The sequence below is a fragment of the Rhinopithecus roxellana genome, chromosome 2, assembly GCF_007565055.1.
Source record: "Rhinopithecus roxellana isolate Shanxi Qingling chromosome 2, ASM756505v1, whole genome shotgun sequence".
Classification (NCBI taxonomy): domain Eukaryota; kingdom Metazoa; phylum Chordata; class Mammalia; order Primates; family Cercopithecidae; genus Rhinopithecus; species Rhinopithecus roxellana.
This window is the reverse complement of record NC_044550.1, coordinates 121,118,966-121,137,606: the sequence shown is the minus strand read 5'-3', so window position 1 is coordinate 121,137,606 and position 18,641 is coordinate 121,118,966. Positions and strand designations below refer to the sequence as shown.

The following is an 18,641-nucleotide window of genomic DNA, read 5'->3' as shown; positions in this document are numbered from 1 at the left end:
TATCTATCTATCTATCTATCTATCTATCTATCATCTATCTCTCCAAAATGATATATATTATAATTAAATAAATTATATATATATTTATCTATATAATTTGTACTTTCTGTGTAACACTACCAACATGTAGAGTTCAGAGGTCCCTAAATTTCACCACTGATCACCAGTCAATTGTGACTAAGAGTACTTAGATTATCTGTATAAATAGGTTTTTGTTTGTTGTGGGGAAAGGAGGTTGTTTTTATTTCTTTATTATAAAATAATAGTTAATGAAATCTCCAGAAATAAAACCGGGCAGTTTTTGTTATGGACCATTACTTAAATGTTGGATTATGAAAAATAAAATACATATGTAAATATCAGCTTGCATAAGGTAATCATAAATTCTAACAAAATTTTTATTATAACTTACAACTCCCGAATTTCAAAGGGCATGCATGACCATCCATGGGAAAATCCACCAATCTCATGGGACACTCCGCACTTATGGTGAGTCTATGATGAAAAATGCAATTACATAAAATCAACCCTTTTAAAAAAAATAATTATGATTTTAGATTCTAAAATAGGAAGGAAGGGAGGGAAGGAGGAAGGAAGGAAGAAAGGGAAGAAAAGGAAGATAGGGAAGGAGGGAGGGAGAAAGGAAGGAAGGCAGGAAGGAAAGAAGGAAGGAAGGAAAGAAGGAAGGAAGGAACGAAAAGAATAAAAAAGAAAGGGAAGAAGTAAAAAAAAAAATGATTACCTCATTGTGTATAAAATAGTACCATTTCTCATAATTCTAAAAAGCTTATTTGGAGCTGTCATATTATGTGAGACAGATTTCTTTCCATTCCTGAAGAAAGTATCAGGGGTCCATACTTTTGTTACCATCATATTGTTCAATCTCAAAATTTCAATGGGACCATCATATTTTAGTCTTTTGTCAATCCATGTCTGTCTGAAGAACACATCCATTGTATATTCCTAGGGCAATTATTTTGGAACATATTTAAGTCACAAATGACTACACATAAGTATGTGAAAATAATGCATTACATTCTGTCCTCCTTCATGCTCATAAAAAAGACCATTGCAAATAAAATTAATAGGAGCAGGAATGATCTTGAATCAATGGAGCAAAAAGATTCTCAGCAATTAGAGTAACTTTTATCCATCCTGATGCCTTCATCTTCTGCATTCATAAGATAAATACATTACCACACATACTCATCATCTAATAATACATTTGCTATAATTTAAGAAAACCACCAGTACCAGGTAGTTACAGTTGTGTTTTACTTTAGACCAGATAGCAAAAATCAGTTAATGTGTAAAAAGTATCATGCGTAATTAATCGTGTGATTGTAGGCATTTTAAAGACAAAGTAATATGTGTAAAAGATATTTTATTTTCACAAAGTTTATTAAAATTAGTCAAATAACTCAAGGGTTTCAAATTACTAGGAGCTTTAGATCAAGGAATAAACTAAAGTAAGTTTTTTGTCATGCAAACTAAGTATATTTAATATAAGATAGCACAACTGTATGAATGAATTCTTCCTGACCAGTGCTTGGTATTCTAAGCTCTTAAACATGAGTGAGAAGGAGGGAGAAGGGCTGGGATGGGCAGCAAGCAATTAGATCAACATGAAATACTAAATACAATGAAAACTACAAAATAGTGTACACAACTAGTTCATACTGAAACTAATTATCATCTCTAATTTTCTCCCCCTCAATAGTTTCCTAAAGAAAAAACAGCCTGGCGCGGTGGCTCATGCCTGTAATCCCAGCACTTTGGAAGACTGAGGCAAAAGGATCACCTGAGCTCATAAGTAAGAGACCAGCCTGACCAACATGGAGACACCCTGTCTCTACTAAAAACACAGAATTAGCTGGGCGTGGTGGTGCACGCCTGCAATCCTAGCTACTCAGGAGGTTGAGGCAGGAGAATCACCTGAACCTAGGAGGTGGAGGTTGCAGTGAGCAGAAACTGCGCCATTGTACTCCAGCCTGGGCAACAAGAGTGAAATTCCATCTGGAAGGAAGGCAGGAAGGCAGGAAGGCAGGAAGAAGGGCAAGAAAGGAAGGAAGGAAGGAAGGAAGAAAGGAAGGAAGGAAGGAAGGAAGGAAGGAAGGAAGGAAGGAAGGAAGGAAGGAAGGAAGGAAGGAAGGAAGGAAGGAAGGAAGGAAGGAAAAAAGCTACACCCCAGGTTGTGCTATAGGAACCAGTAATAGGAAAGTTCTTCTCTTTGTTTAGAATGACCTTAAATCAACAAGCACTCAAATTTTACAACTGAAATGCAAATTGAAAGAGATTCAATGTCTTACTCTTTATACATTCTTAAGTTTAATCAGGGGTTCTTTGGGTTTCTGGCTTTGCGTGATTGACAACGAAATAAATATTAATTGCCCTCTTTTCTACATGTTGTCTTCAAGTCTCAAAAGGTAAATTAAACTTTGAAAATACCTACCATTTCAACATCAGAAACAGGTCCGAAGCTGGTGACATATATGTCAGTTTTCACTTCTGTAACAGGACCTAGCGGGTATGAAGTGAATAAGTGTGAAAAAATAATTACCAATTTTACAGGCTTGGATGGTTAATTACAGAGTAAATATAGATATGATATGTCATGTTTCTACAAGCATCTTAAATTTTCAGTGACATAATGAATCTCTACAAAAAAAAATGTAGACCAAAGCACAACAAAACCAGAAAGCAGTGTTTACTTACAGGCAAAAAGAAACCCTAATTACTTACCAGGAACCTTTCTTAAATATACATCACCCCTGGACACTGTTGCAACAGGCAATGCAGAGACACAAAAGTTTTTAACCTTTGTGATATTTTATAGTCCATCATCTGATTGGCCTCTATAAAGAAGTGAGCTGTTAAAAAGCGGAAGTGTGGCCACAGGAGCAAAGAAGAGAAAAACCATAACAGCCTTAAGGACTGTATCCTTGGAGAGTTGAGGATACCAGTAAATAATTTTAAAAATAATTTTTAAAAAAATTTAAAAAATGTCACCTTTATCAACAGGCACACCATCCACTGCTGACTGGATCAAAGACAAACTTTTTTATAAGTAACAGCTACTTATGCTCTGCCACCTACTAACTGTACAATCTTGTGCAAGTTATTTAACTCCTCAATAGTAGCAACCACAACCATCAGGCAAGATTTTGATAGCGATCAAATGAAATTGCTGAAATAAGATGCTCAGCAAAGCGAATCTCTCATGAAAGTACTCATTCCTTGTGAGGTTCCCTTTGCTTCTGACAATGGCCCCTATTGAGACTCTTTCCTGTATCTAAATAAGACTAATTCATGAAGAAGCACATAGGTGTTTTGGCAGAAGAGAAATGTGGGAGCATAATGACAATATGGCTAACATAGATTTTAGACAAGGGAACACAATCTGGGTTTGGCACAATCTGAGTTTAGCATGAAGTTTAAAATCAGAAAGTTTGGAGTTCACATTTGGTTCTAACATCTTCTAGTAATATCATCTTCAAGTCATATATCCCCATAGGTAAAGATATTAATGAGTATTAATTAAGATAATACTTGTAAATCATTTTCCCAGTCTCTAGAATATAATGTGCTCAATAATGACAATAGTCATTATTATGTATAATATAGCATTTTAATACAAACAAAAATATAAAAGTTGTTGCCCCTTGAACATAACTTCCTTAAACAATGGTTTATAATACTATATAGCCAGAGGCTAGATAGTCCGTAGGAAGAATGACATCTGCTATAAAGATGAAATAATCTCTCACTTGGATTCTTGCTTGGGAAATGGGATTCATGCCAAAAAAAAAAAAAAAAAAAGGCAAAGAGAAATTGGTATTACTTAATGCTCTAGTTCTAAAGTTATCCTCATAAAAATGAATCTGAATATTTCTTCTTCTAAAGAATGAAGACTGATCCACACAAAGAAAGGTAACTCGAGGGAGAATGAGAAGATTCCTTATTGAATAAGTATCCTAAGAAAAATAAAGCCTTAGGCAGTATAGTAAGAGAAAAAGTCTGGATCAGGCTTATCTATTATGAGATTTAATTTTTTCAAGACTACATCTATGGAAAGCAGAAAAGTTAATTAGATTTTTATTTGAACTGAAAATTGGAGAAAACAACAGCAAAACATGATAGTAATAAGCTCATTAACGTCAAACTGTTCCAGGAATAGTTAGGTAGTACAGGAAGCAGGTAATATGTGCTGAACCCTAGAAGATAGCAATTTCACTCAAACAGGTTCAACAGTGAAATAAATCACTATGTTAGTTTCTTAAGGACAATTGCCAGAGTATTAAAAAGCAGAAACACTATGTCATTGCAAGTCAGGGCAAGTGGTGATAAGTTACTCAAATAATTAAGGTTGGTTATGTCCTGACAACTAGATTATTTGACAAGATTCTTGAGAAATCAAAAGTTACTTTGATGATCGGTTTAGGGAAGTGGTTCTGATATATCTGTTAAAATACAGATTGTTGAACTCCACACCCGGATATGCTGATTTAGTACTAGGCATAAGGGGTGGCCTCACAATTTGCATTTCTAACAAGTTCCTAGCTGAGGCTGTTCACTTTACTCTATTTTACAGTGTTCATCTGTTTTCAGGATAGTATTTACAACACTGTGTGCTATAAAATATTAATATCATAGGTATTTCAGGGGAGCAAGGAGTCTAGGAGAGAAAAGAATTAGGCCAATGATATTTTTCCTTATACATTTATTTTAAAGTGTGTGGGTGTGTGCTAATTCTTGTAGTTCTATAGTTACAATGATTCCATGGTAAGAATGAACATTTACCAATTCTTGCATAACATGCTACTTTCTCAATGATTCTTGAATAATGTTTTGTGTTGAAAATTATAACTTTAGTATTTGCGACATTCATGATTCAGTATTTGCCTTATATGTTCCTATGTATCTTTGAGACCGAGTGAGATCCTAAAAACATTTGATTGGTAAAGGGATTTCCTTCAGAGATTCATTCAATAAACATTTATTGAATGAGTGCCAGTTGTGTGTTGGGTTCCCTGCTAGGCTTTGATGCTACATTGGTAAACAAGACTCAGGAATTCCCTGCCTCAAAGAGCTAATATGCCATTGGGGCAGTCAGAGTATGAATACAGTAGTAAAATGATAAACTAAATAACAGAATGCTATCATTTCTAAGAGGAAAAATACAGGATGGTAAGAGAGTGAGAGACTGGGAAGGCCATTCCTGAATTGCAGTCACAGCTGCTTCTTCAAAGCAGTGACTATTTATTTATTTATTTATTTATTTATTTTTATTATACTTTAAGTTCTAGAGTACATGTGCATAACGTGCAGGTTTGTTACATATGTATACTTGTGCCATGTTGGTGTGCTGCACCCATCAACTCGTCAGCACCCATCAATTCAGTCATTTATATCAGGTATAACTCCCAATGCAATCCCTCCCCCCTCCCCCCTCCCCATGATAGGCCCCGATGTGTGATGTTCCCCTTCCCGAGTCCAAGTGATGTCATTGTTCAGTTCCCACCTATGAGTGAGAACATGCGGTGTAACTCAAACTTGGAGAATGAGCATGAGACATTGCAAGAGCTTGGGAAGCTGGATTCCAGGCAGAGAGAACTGCAAGAGGACAAGATCAAAGACAGGAAAAGGGCTGAGTGTATTCAGGGACTAGAAAGGGTGCAAGTGGGGCTGAAGCAAAGCAAGGGAGGGACAGAATGATGAGAAATAAAAGTCATAAAGATAGAATGAAAACCAGGGTACAGTGGATAGAACACCTACCCCCGAACTCATATTCTAAAAAGTGGCATGTTTTAAGTAACACACTTATAATATATGCTATGGTGACTGTAGTTAAAACTACATAGAAAATAAGTTGTAAATATATCAGTAAAAGTTGGGGAGCTGCATAGAGTATTGTTATGAACTAAATTGTATTCCCTCCAAATTCCTATGATGAAGTCTTAATTCTTGGTACCTCAGAATGTGACCATATTTGGAAATACACTTTTTAAAGAGACACTAAAGTTAAAATGAGGTCACTAGGGTGGGCCCTAATCCAATATGACTGTGACCGTATCAGAAGTGTAGATTAGGACACACATACACACACACACACACACATAGCAGAAACAATGTGAACATGGAGAGAAGATGGCCATATATAAGTCAAGGAGAGAGGACTTAGAAGAAACCAATTTTGCCTACACTTTGTTATCTCCAGAACTGTGAAAAATTAATTTCCTATTGTTTAAGCCACCCAGTCTGTGGTACTTTGTTATGGCAGCCTTAGAGAACCCAAAGGTTAATCGTTTTTCCTATGTTTTTTTCCTGGAGCTTTCTTCTTCTGATAATTCAGTCTGTCTCTGTCTTTACTTGCAGGTTGTGGTCAGAAGTTTGATTTGTATCCCATAATCACTGGGAGACCACTGAGGGTTTGAAGTAAGGGAGTTTATATGATTAGATTATATATTTTATAAAATTATTCTGATAATGGTATTGACAATATATTACAGGGAAGTAAAAGTAGAAGAAGGGCTCTTCTAAGAGGCTGCTATATTGGTCGAGTTGAGAGTTGGTGAAAACAGCTTGGACTAGGGATGTGGCAGTGGGGTTGAAGACTGGACAGATTGAGGGGCAGGTATGCTCACAGGGTCTGGGTATTTTCCAAAGAATAATAAGCAAAGTTACAATAATTACTATTTATTAAAGAACAATTATTTGCCAGGTAGGTTATTAGGTTCTTCCCATATACTATTTCACGTAATCTTCACGACACCCTCCAAAGGCGCTATCCTCATGAGAATGTTATGGATCTGGAAACTAAGTTCACAGAGATTAAATAATGTATGACAGAGCCAGAATTCTAATCCCCTTGTATTGATCTCCAAAGCATGTGCTAGCTTTACTATACTATATAACATCACCAATAATAAATCGTTAATTACTTAAGCAAATGTGGAATTTCATATCTAGAATATAACATGCTATACCTACATTTCCTGCTTTGTTCATTAGTTTCTAAAGTATTTTCTCACAGTGCTTTTCACGCCTTTACTATTATTCCTACTACTGCATACTGCCTGGGTCTTTCTATCTGTAACAGCAAAGGCAAAATCTTAATCCTTTTTGAAGTCCCAAACTAGCACAACGCCTTGCACGTACTAGGCGTTGAATAACTGTGTTTCATCACGTTCCTAATATTATCCCAGTAGTGATTTAAAAACCCATCAAAAGAAAAAATTAACAGAATTACTTTCCACAGCAGTTAAACTAAAACTATTTCCCATTTTTAGAAACTGTGTCTTATTTGTATTTGTATCCTCTGGCAGGACCAATCACAGGTTTTAAATGTAATAGGTCTCTGATAAATCAGTTGTCAGTGAATAATGGTCACTATGTAATTAAGAATAATTCTTAAATACACCTCCTCTAATACAACAGTTTAGGATGTTCAAATCAACCTTACTAAGAGTATAATTACATGGAAACCAGATAATTTTGAGCTTCGAAGGATTTCTTCCCATAATTTGGTATGCATTTGTGAAACATTAAAGACATCTTTTAGTTTACAATTCTACTTTGTTGGTAGTAGGGATACATTTTTTAATACCTAAAATATGGTTGACAGTCTGTAAGGTAAACAAGATGATTCAACAGTTTTTGGGAAAGAAAGAGCCAAGACCAGCAAGATCAAATTCAGGGAAATATTTCCATCTAATTAATGAGTCTAACTTGCTGGGAAAGAGGGAAGGCAATTAACAATGAATCAGATACTTTCCCAATTTACTTAATTTTAGCAGTACAGATATGGTTAAAGGGTGGAATCATTTTTGAAATTTCATCTCCAATAATGATGTCTAATTTGCTGCTACATCATGAGAAAGCCTAGAGTGTTTTGCTGATCTTGAAACTAGTCCATCCTTATTTTCCATATTGCCTTCCCAGCCATGCACTTGAGGAAACATTTCTAATTATCCAGCCACCTACATCACACATCCACCATCACCTTACAAAATACTAGTGACATATCTCCAAAAATGAAGACACTTGAAGCAATACAAGGAATCCTAAATGAAATACATAAAGAAATCTCTTCGCTTGTCATTTACAAAATATACATATACGAGCCTTCCTGAATACTAAACAAAGACGAGAGATATCCATTGATATCACTGAGAAACCAGAAAACACTATAAAGTTCTAGAAATTTCTTTCATTTAGAAGACATTAAAGATTAGTGCCTCCCATGTCATATAATCCATCAATCCTGGTCTACTTTGTAAATAATTACAGCCATCAAATAAATAAAGTATGAACAACAACAGAAATAAAATATGGGCAAACAATAAAAACAAGTAATTCACAGAAAGAAAGTTATCATAGCCAATAAAGATTGGAAAAGATATTCAACCACGTTAGAACATAGTGAGAATCAGAAAAATTCAAATCATTTCACAATAAAATGCCATTTTAAGAAATACCATTTCAAGATATATATATATCTTGTGTTAAAGAGGGTATCTGGATCCTGAATGTCATGTTCATTGTAAACTGTAAATGGGAGTTGATTTTGTAAACTCATCATGAAAAATAGTTTGGCATTATCTTGTCAACTCCCACTTACACTAAGATCCAGAAAATCCATTCCTTGATATATATGCAAAAGAAACTCTTGCACATTTACAGCAGGAAATTTGGGCCAGGATATTCAGAGCACCACAATCTTGGAAACAAGCAAAAAGCTTACTGCCAACAGAGCAGATGAATAAGCTGGTTTCTATGCAATGGGAATATCACACAGCAGTCAAAATGAATGATCTATTGCAACATGCAACAATAAGAATGATTTTTAGCAATATATAATTAAGTTAAAAGCATCAAAAGATTATATATAGCAAGTTCAAAACAATTAAATATTTAAAATAAACTTTTAAAATAAAGAAGTCAACCTAAAATGACATTCAAAGGAAAACTAATAAATAATTTTAAAAGGACTTAAAATCATGGTTACTTTGGGTGGGGAAGATAGGATGGAGGAGACCACAGAGCAGAATGAAACTTGTCCAAGTCCTACACTTTGTGCTGGTTGGTGGTTTTACTGGTATGTTTATTATATTTTAATAAATGATTGAATAGATGAAAGGATGTATAAAAAGAAGGCTATGTATCGGCCAATAATGAAAGTGTGTCAAATACCAAGAACTATTAATCTAGGTTTCAATTCTGTGTACCTGTGGCTTATAGAATAAATATGTAAGAAAGGCATAGACTATAAGGCAGTGATGTTTAATGATATATACAAATGCAATCAGATGTATTTTCTCATCTAAAAGAAGTCTAACAACTCAGTGAAGTATTACCCAAATATCACCAATTTTCTAATATCCTGTAATCTAGACTTTAGAGTGTCTATTTCAGGAAACACCGAATGCAATGGATACATCCTAACCCTAAAGAAAATGTAAATATATAACAGCACCGGTATGTTGTATGTCTTTTTTTTTTTTTTAACCAAGAGCATAAGAAAGTAAAGTTGCGCTCTGAATTCAAACTTCTCTTGTTTTCTCAAAGACATATTTCTTTCAGCTATGCCTTTCCTCCAATCTAATGCTAAATATTCTCTACTAGATTATTCCCAATAGAAGAAAAAAAAAAAGAAAGGAAGGAAGAAAAACATGTTATGGTCTAACCTTGAAAAACGAAAGGCCAACTTTTCTCTTTCTCTTCTCTATTATATTTGAACTTCTGAAAAAAACCAAACTATCAACAGTACCTCTGATTCTTCTTATTCACTCCATCATCTATCTCAATAATTTGTTTTTCATGCCTAGGGTCCACTTCCTTTTGCCAGTACCATGAGTTTTTCCTTATGTACAGCATTGTTCCTGCCAACTTTAAAAGTATTTTTTCTTTCTCCCATTTTTCTGCCTCCTTCCTTCTACCATCCCAATTTCTCTGCTTCCTTGTACAAATGCCCAGAAAAATCTTATTCCATTCTCTCTTGAATGCACTCAATCAGACTTTCACACCTATCACAACACCAAAACGGCTCCACCAAAACAGTCAAAATCAGTGAAGATGTACACATTGCTAAATCCAGTGATCAATTTTAAGTTCTCATCTTTCTTTATCTGTCAGGAACATTTGACTAAATTAATCCCTCCTCCTTTCTTTATTTTTTCTTCCCCCCCCCTTACATTTTACTTTAATTTTATACACACTCCCTTGGCTTTCCTGCTACTTCACAAGCCACTCCTTTTAAGTCTTCTTGGGACAAAGGTTCCTCCTCTCCTCTCCGGAGACACCTCCTAACATTGGAGACATCAAAACTCAATATTTGTACACCTTCACTATCAAACTTAATCCCCTGTAATCTTTTTAGACTTCTGGCTTTAAATATCATGTATATTGATATACTCATGATCCCTGAATTTCAGGTTCATCTCCACTTGATATGTAATAGACATCCCAAAGGTACCATACCTGCACACAAATTGCTCATCTATGCCCTTGTTCTACTTCTGGCACAGTCTTGACAACTCCATTTTTCTACGTGTCCAAATCAAAAACTTTGGAATTGGCTTTGACACCTCCCTTTCTCTCACATCCCACGTTCTAGCTGTCGTCAGTTGACTTTAATTTCAAAATATCCAGAAGCCAACCATTTCTTATAAATTTATAAACTTCTCTGCAACCAGCTTGGTCAAAGTATCCCTCATTTCTCGCCTGGTTTATTATGGAAAACCTTGCTGCATCTGCCCTTGCCTCTGACTGCCTGTTCTCAACACAAGGAGAGCCTTTTAAAATTAGTTCACGCCTTGTCCCTGCTAAAATCTTTCCAGTCACTTTTGATCTGACTCAGAGTAAAAGCACAGTCCTAATCAGCCTGCAAAGCTGTACGCAACCTTGTCCTCTTATCACACTGATCCCCTTTTATGCCTCAGCCCTGCTAAACTTCACTACAGGGACTCTGACTTCCCTGCTTAACATGTTTGCACTTAGAATTCCTTCTCATTCATTAGAAGACCCCATCCCAAATGTGGTTTATGCTTTTATTTAAGTACGACCAGTGTTCAAATAGCACCTTCTTAGTAGAATCTCCACTAATTATTCTACTTAAAATGGCAACCCCCTCCCCTGCTTTACATTACTCTATAGCTGTTAACCAACATCTGGCACACACACTGTATTTTACTTATTTCTGTTGCTTATTTTCTGTCTCTTCCACAGTGTGAACTTAAGAGGGCAGGAAATCGTGCAGTTCTCCCCAACTTTAAATAACATCAACCTTGCCCAATTTCTCAAAATAGAAATGGAAAAGTCATTTTTTACTTCTCTCTTTTTTTTTTAACATCCATATCAAGTCAATCGCCAATTCTTTGTTGAATTAAACCTCCAAAAATCTCACTTTAATCAACTTACATATATCCATCTTTACTACCTCTACCACCTTTTTCCAAGCAACTGCAACTTAAGAGAACTAAAGCTAAAGTAACAAAAGCTTCATTGGTCTCCCTGCTTCCAAGTTCCCCCACTTCCTTTTCTAAGTCTTCCTTTATGTAGACAAGATGGAGCATTTTTCACTCTAAGTCAAGCCATGTTATTCCCTCCATTTAGAAAACTCCAATTGCTTCCAGGTTCACTAAGATAATAATTTATGCTCTTTTACGGGGTCCTCAGAGACCCTGCGAGACTTGGCCTCTGTTTACCATCTCAGCCAAACCTCATGAGATTCTTCTTCTTGCATTCTGGCTACAGGCATGCTGGACTCTTACAGTCTACATCACACTAACCTATTATCTACCTTCAGACCTTTGCACTTAATTGTTTTGTTCCCTCTGAGAATTACTTTTCTCTTACTCTTTTCATGCCTGACACCTTTAGGTTTTAGCTTAAAAGACTTCCAGGAACACCAAATCTGAAATAGATCCCTCACCCATTTTTTCCCCTTTTAGCATGCTATTAGATAATTCTATAGCATTTTCATTTAATTATTTTATTATTTCTTTGTTATTTTCATCTCTCTATAATGCTTAGCTGTAAAGTCTGTGAGGGCTCATATCAGATCAGAATGATATCTTCACAACCTTACATTGTTCCTGACATATAGTGGTCTCTCAATACAGATTGGTTTCACAAATGAATGAATGAAAGAAGGGGACAAATTGGAAGAGAATGAAGTTTTATGTTGCCGAGAAGTGCTCTTTTTGCCTACGTATTTTTAAAAGCATTTCTCTATTGACATTTAATTAATAAGACTAGCACAAGACACATTAACTTTTAAATGGAGATACATAGATCATTTGAAAACATTGCAAACACAATTTGATTTTTGTGGGGAAAATATTCCAACTTAACCCAAATGCATACAATTTTCTGTGTTTTCTTTGCTGTTTGAAAAGTTATTAAAGCTTTAGAATAAAAGTTCTTATCTCACTTCTTCAGAGCAAATGTAGTTTTGCTTATTTTAAGGTCCTACTTAGTAGCAAGAAGGCATGTTCAGGAAATTTGATTCTTGATAAACAGGGCAATGCAAGAACGTCTCAGAAGTGGATATAGGACCAGCTGCCCGACTAAGGTTTTAAAGATGAGGGTGTGTGTTGTGACTTTACCAAGAAGCAGCTATAGAATTGGTGGGCAATTCATTGGAAATTTTCTCAGCCTGTTTTCTAACAGAGGGATAATGCCTGCCTTACTTATCTCTTTGTGTTGTTGTAATAATCTTAGTAAATAATGTGAAGTCCACTAATGTGAAGTCCTACTATGTTAGTGAATAACCTTACAAAAATGACTCATATGCTTCATTCCCATTTCAGAGAGGTTGCGGAAGATGATTCAAAGGCAATGATCTGTATTTGAAACACTTGTTATTCTGGATCATGTGCCTCAAAATATTGAGGTGTGTGAAAGGCTGTGCAACCCTTCGATAAACAGAAAATGAGTAATGGCAGGTTTCCTAAACCATTTCCTGGTAGTAAGTAAATACCTTAGCTATGCATTTTTAAGAAAGCATATAACAGTGTTGAAAGTGAACAAGAGCTAGGGGATTATTTTTTGACTTCTTTGTGGAAGGTTTCACTTGTGTGCTATATCTACACAGGTGAAAGCTACTTCAGGATGACAGCAACTGATTTGTCAGAGGTTGAGAGGACTACATCCTCTCAGAAGTACGAAATCAGCTTCTCTCACCATGCCTCCTTCCCTCTCTTCTCGCCTTTTCCCCTTTTCTTCTCCAATGGGAGAATGTAGGAGACAAGGGAGAGGAGATCCTGGAGGGATGTAAAAAAAGGAAACCATTTCAGTTCCTTTTATTTCCCTATCACAAGCTGTGCTGCTGAGTTAAAAATATGTAATTTAGTTTCCAAATCTATTTCAACCCCTGCCTGGCCTACTGAGCAATCACAAACCATCCAATTTCAGTTCAAATCTTTGCTTTTAGCTTTGTTTGAAATGGAACACAGCAAAGTTGTATAAACAGATATAAAGTAAATGCCCCACAAAGAGCAGAAGCAGGATTATAGGAACCAGGAAGTAAATCCATATTTATAGCCTACTAGTCAAAATCTGGATTGTTTTCATTTTATTTTTAAAATACCAAATTTTCCACAGAGTATCCAATGTCATAGAAGGGATCTGATTTGTGGTATCTAAGAGTCTGTGCTAATGATGAAGTTTCTCATTGTTTTCCGTGGTACACATTTACAACTTCATGTAAACAGAAAACACATTTTCTGCAGGTGAGAATCACTATTCCTCTGTCACATTTGGAATACTACACATTTACAGAGAATGACCCACTTCTAAAAAGTGAATCACATTTACCACAAACATTTATCAGCAAAGCCAAGAAACAAACAAACAAACAAAACCCATGTTATGCTATTTAGTAAATGTTTAAATGGTTTACCAATTGGTAATGCTGGAAGGAATGTTAATTCGACCCCTTCTCATAAAACTACAAAAATGTTTTCAGGTGGGTAATGCAGATAATTTGGCAGTGACAAATTAGATGACTAATAATGTCCTTGAGACATTTGGTAGAATTACGATTAACCAAAACCCAGTAATGGCTCACATATATTGTTTTCACTTATGTTATTGTCAATATAATGGTATGGGAGAGAGCAGATGGTAAGAAGGATCTATCTACAATGGATCCCTTCTTCCTTTTGAATTATAGTTTGCATTATAGCCAGCTGGGCAGGTATTATTTTAATTTTCAACATTTATAATCAAACAGTATAGTTTCAGTTCTAACTTTTCACCTTGATTTATGTTCTGGTATATCAATTTTCTGAATGAATATGTAAACTACATAGGACTGGATACTTTTCTTATTTTTTTTCTTCACTTGAAATGTCAAGTTTAAAACGTTTATGGGCAGATAAATCCTCTTTTATTGATATAATATTGCCTTAAATGGTATCACATCATCTGAACCATGCTCCACAACACTATTTTTGATCTAAAATGGTAATTTCCCAGTCACTTATGGAAGATCATGCATTGACAAATGATTCACCCCTTTTCAGATTTTCATGAAGGCAAATGCAGTGCAGGCAGCTTATCCCTGGAGGGGCAATGTGAAAAGAAGCAGGAGAAACTTTCATTCTTCTCTTCTATCCTTATCACTGTCAACATACAAATGCTGGCCCAGCGTGGCTCATGCCTGTAATCCCAGCACTCAAGAGACTGAGGAGGGTGGATCACTTGAGGTCAGGAGTTCAAGACCAGCCTGGCCAACATGGTGAAACCCCATCCCTACCAAAAAGTATATTTAAAAAAATTAGCCAGGTGTGGTGGTTCGCACCTGTAATCCCAGCTACTTGGGGGGCTAAGTCAGGAGAATCACTTGAACCTGGGAGCCAGAGGTTGCAGTGAGCCAAGATCAAGCCACTGTACTCCAGCCTGGGTGACAGAGGGAGACTCTATCTCAAAGAAAAAAAAAGAAATATACAAATGCTGAGTCAATACCCTCAATGGCTTCCCATAACCTTCTCATAAAATCCAAGAAAATAATGGTTTGGAATCCAGAAGACCTGATCTCATCCTATCATCGATGTACTACGTGCCCTTATATACATCACTTTCCCTTTCTAGACCTTAGTGTCCCCATCTGTTAAATGAGACTAGACACCAAAGAAGCACCCAACTCTACTCTATCCAACTTTATTTTCTCTCCACCAACTCTTTCTAGCCTCAGGCCATACTCCTGCTTCACATCACAGGCTGTCCTGCTCCCCATTCTTGCTTTCTCCATTCTCCCAACATCTCATCTCCTACACACCCTCAATAGGAGATATAAAGTTGCTCCATGCTTCTAATATTAGATGATACTCATCACACAGTATCTGATACCATCCCCATCTGCACAGCTTTGTTTTTTAAATATACAGCCTGCTCTGGGTTTACATCCTTCCCCTCCCACTTGGAACTTGGACTAGTTACTTAACTTCCTAAGCCTCAATTTCCTCATCTGTAAAGTGGGGATAGTAATGGCTTTCAAAGGGTTGCTGTGAGGATTAAACAGAGTAGTAATGCCTACAAAATGCCTGGCTTATGTGAACATTTAATTAAATAAATACAATATTACTGGTTGTTATTATTGTTACCACTTGAATGTAAGCTCCTTTAAGACAGAATCTCTGTCCTGTTCAACTCAGTTGCTGAAGGGTAATTAATGCAGTGTACTGTAAAGAACAGGTACTTTGAGATCAAAGGACCTGGGCCAAACCTATGAATGGTACCCTAGCAGGTCATTTGTCCTCGTTGAACTGGACTGAGAAGCTATTTGAGGTTAAGAAGTGTATCTTAAAATTTCTGTGGACCTAGTACCTAGCACAAAGCTTGCCACATAGATTTTCATTATATATGCAAAGGAAATATGAATATGAAAAAGAGCAACAGTGCTGTTAATGGATGTACCTCTGTTAAGTCCTTTATACCTATTTTGTTGAAGAAAGCAAGCTGAAACATGTCTAACTTTAAAGTCTTAGGAGGAAAGCAAATGACACATCACCGAAAAAGAAAAGGAAAAAAGAGCATCCTGCTGTAGAAGAGAAAAGGAAAGGAATGGGTTCTCTAGCAGAGCAGGCAGCTTCATGCCCCAGATTTATGTCCTAGGTAGAACACTGGCCAAGGTTTTGGCATAGGCATGGACACGTGGGAGGACGAGGGACTTCGGTTCAGCTGCCTCAAGTGCAACCTGCTCTGAGCTAAGTGGCCAGGTTCAGGGAAACTATTCTCAGTGAATAGCGGCCAGGCAGCTGAGCCCAGAGTTCCCATTTTTGACTCTTCCTCTCCAACCTCCCCCAACCAGCAGTCAGGTCCCAGGAGGTAATTAGTGTGGGGGAGAGGCAAAGCTTCTGAGGGGGCAGGGAGATGGGAAAGTACGGGTGGAGGCGGTCTTCTTGTCATAGGACTCACCAAGAGAGGAGAGATAGAAAGAGAGAGAGATTTATTTTTGCACGTGAGGCATACCTAATGATATTCCCACAGACAGACAGAGAGGAAGACCAAGAGAGGGACAGACAGGACACACTTGCGCGTTTGAAATCGTTCATACCCCCAAATCCAGGACGCAGCCTGTTGTCATAACCATCGAGCAAACTGTCCAGGATGCGGGTGAAATTTTCTGTGCACAATTTCTCCTCCTTTTGGTTCTGTCCTGGGGATTCGTTTAAACTGCAAGCAAAAAAAAAAAAAAAAAAAAAAAAAAAAAAAAAAAAAACGGGGGCGGAGGAGATTATTTTAAGAATCCATCAGAGAACAGGTGCAAACAGGTTTGTTTTCTAGGGAAAGAGTCGCTTGCCCCAAGCTAAAGGAGACGAGCCTGGGGGTTGAGATGCAGAAGACAGAAATGGTGAGGAAAAGCGCGCCCCGCCACAAGACCCCCAGTGCCCACATGCCTCTTGCATCCTGCGCCCTTCGTGCTCTCCGCATCTATGCGGTCACAGAAAAGCCTGGCTTCGGCCCCTGCTCTTACAGCTGAAATGTACACCCAGGGAGATCTAGTACACCCAGGGAGGAGTGAGTGGCCAAAGGGGTCCGGGAGCTGGCCATTTCTTCACTTTCCCTTGCCCACCTCCCCGCACCCCAGAGAACTCACCAAACCGCCAGGCACAGGAAGCGCAGGAGGGCGAAACTGACCCCGGCGGACAGAGCGATCGCGGGTACCTTCTTGGCAGAAACCATCTTTGCAACATGCCATACTTCAAGCCTGTTCACGTTTCCAGGCTCTTCAGATGCCCTGAGCAGGGTGCGAGGAGAGGGCAGAGAGGCTCCCGCGGCGTGCGCACACTCGCGCTCACACTCGCCCGCGCTCAGCCAGCCCGAGCCGCGGTGGGCGTGTGTGTGCACGGGGCCAGGGGAGGCGGAACCTGCCTTCCTCGCCCCCTCCTTTCTCGCTCAGCGCTCAATGTGTATGTAGAGCTATGTATACCGCTCCACACCCTTTCGTGCCCGCGCGCTGAAGGTTCTGGGGTTAGCATCCGCGCGCTTGCGCTGCAAGACTCGGCAAGTTTGTTCCGACCGTAACTCCGCGGATGAGGACCCAGGTCTCTCGCCCCTCCTCCGGCTCCGCAGCCCCCGACCCCAGGTGGGCTTCCCGCCCACAGCAGTGCTCGGCCTCCTCCTTCCTGGGCCCCTCCCTTCCGCTGGGATTTGGATGTAACCAATGAAGCTCCTCTCTCGTCAGGTTGTGCGAGGACCTGTTTGTACCCAGAGTCAAGGTTGGAGGTGGAGAAAGGGCGGGTGATGGGGACTGCTGGGCGTGGGGTGGTAGCGGTGGTGAGGAGAGGGGATCAAGTCCGGGCTCAAAAGACCTTTGAGACCCTCCCCTTCAGGTGTTATGGGGGGCGGTAGGGAGGGCAATGAAAGCAAAAAGATTATTCCTGCTAACAGGGGTTACAACTCACCCGGCGGACTCTCGCCAAATTGTTGGGAAGTGGACTCGAGCCGCACTCTAGTCCCAGTATTTGCTAAGCTATTGCTTTAAAGACACCCCGTTTCTTTACCCGCCTCCACCAGACACGCGCACACCCTCCGCTTTGCTGCTCCATCCTTTTCTGGAGAGGAGGGGAGAAGTGGAGACAAGCGATCTCTGGTCAAAATCACTTTCACTTCTTGCGACACTCTTCTTTTTCAGAATGGAGTTGACTTACTTCCAGAGGTTGACCTCTTTAGGTAGGGGGCAAGGATGGCTGGAGAGAGAGAGAGGCGGGGAAAAAGAGAAAATGTGTGTGTGTGTGTGACAGAGAGAGAGAGAGAGAGAGAGAGAGAGAGAGAGAGAGAGAGAGAGAGAGAGAGAGAGAGAGAGAGAGTGGTGTATGGAGAGAAAAGATACATAAACTAAAATGGAGGGGGACAAATCTTAGTTCCCTTGTGACATGAAAGGGAACACTAAGCTCTATATCTTTAGTGTTTTACTGAGCAAAGATAAGCATTCCCAGTAGATCTTTGGAAAACATTAATTATTGGCTTCAAGGGGGAAAAGCGTCTTTTAAATTAGTAATGATGCATGTGGAAATTTTCATATGATGGATCAATGAGCTAAGTAATTCCCATCTCCTAGAACCAAACACCAATTAGGTTCTAGTCGGAACTCTGATCATTTGTTCAAATTGGGATGACTAGTGGACAGGTAT

General features: G+C 38.3%; 1 protein-coding gene across 3 annotated transcripts in view; it reads right to left on the bottom strand.

Moving 5' to 3' along the window:
• GABRA4 (gamma-aminobutyric acid type A receptor alpha4 subunit) overlaps positions 1-18,172 on the bottom strand; it is a 70,111-nt gene extending 51,939 nt beyond the window's left edge. For 2 of the 3 annotated variants that reach the window (XM_010385868.1, XM_010385869.1), the window contains exons 1-5: positions 17,173-17,201; positions 16,562-16,680; positions 2,453-2,520; positions 743-963; positions 413-495 (exon numbers count right to left, since the gene is read on the bottom strand). In XM_010385868.1, the coding sequence (XP_010384170.1) occupies positions 413-495; positions 743-963; positions 2,453-2,520; positions 16,562-16,680; positions 17,173-17,201 (520 nt within the window). Of the gene's footprint in view, positions 1-412; positions 496-742; positions 964-2,452; positions 2,521-16,561; positions 16,681-17,104 lie in introns of all 3 variants that reach the window. The other variant, XM_010385867.1, reaches the window with a different exon arrangement.
• Between the last annotated feature and the right edge of the window lie 469 nt (positions 18,173-18,641).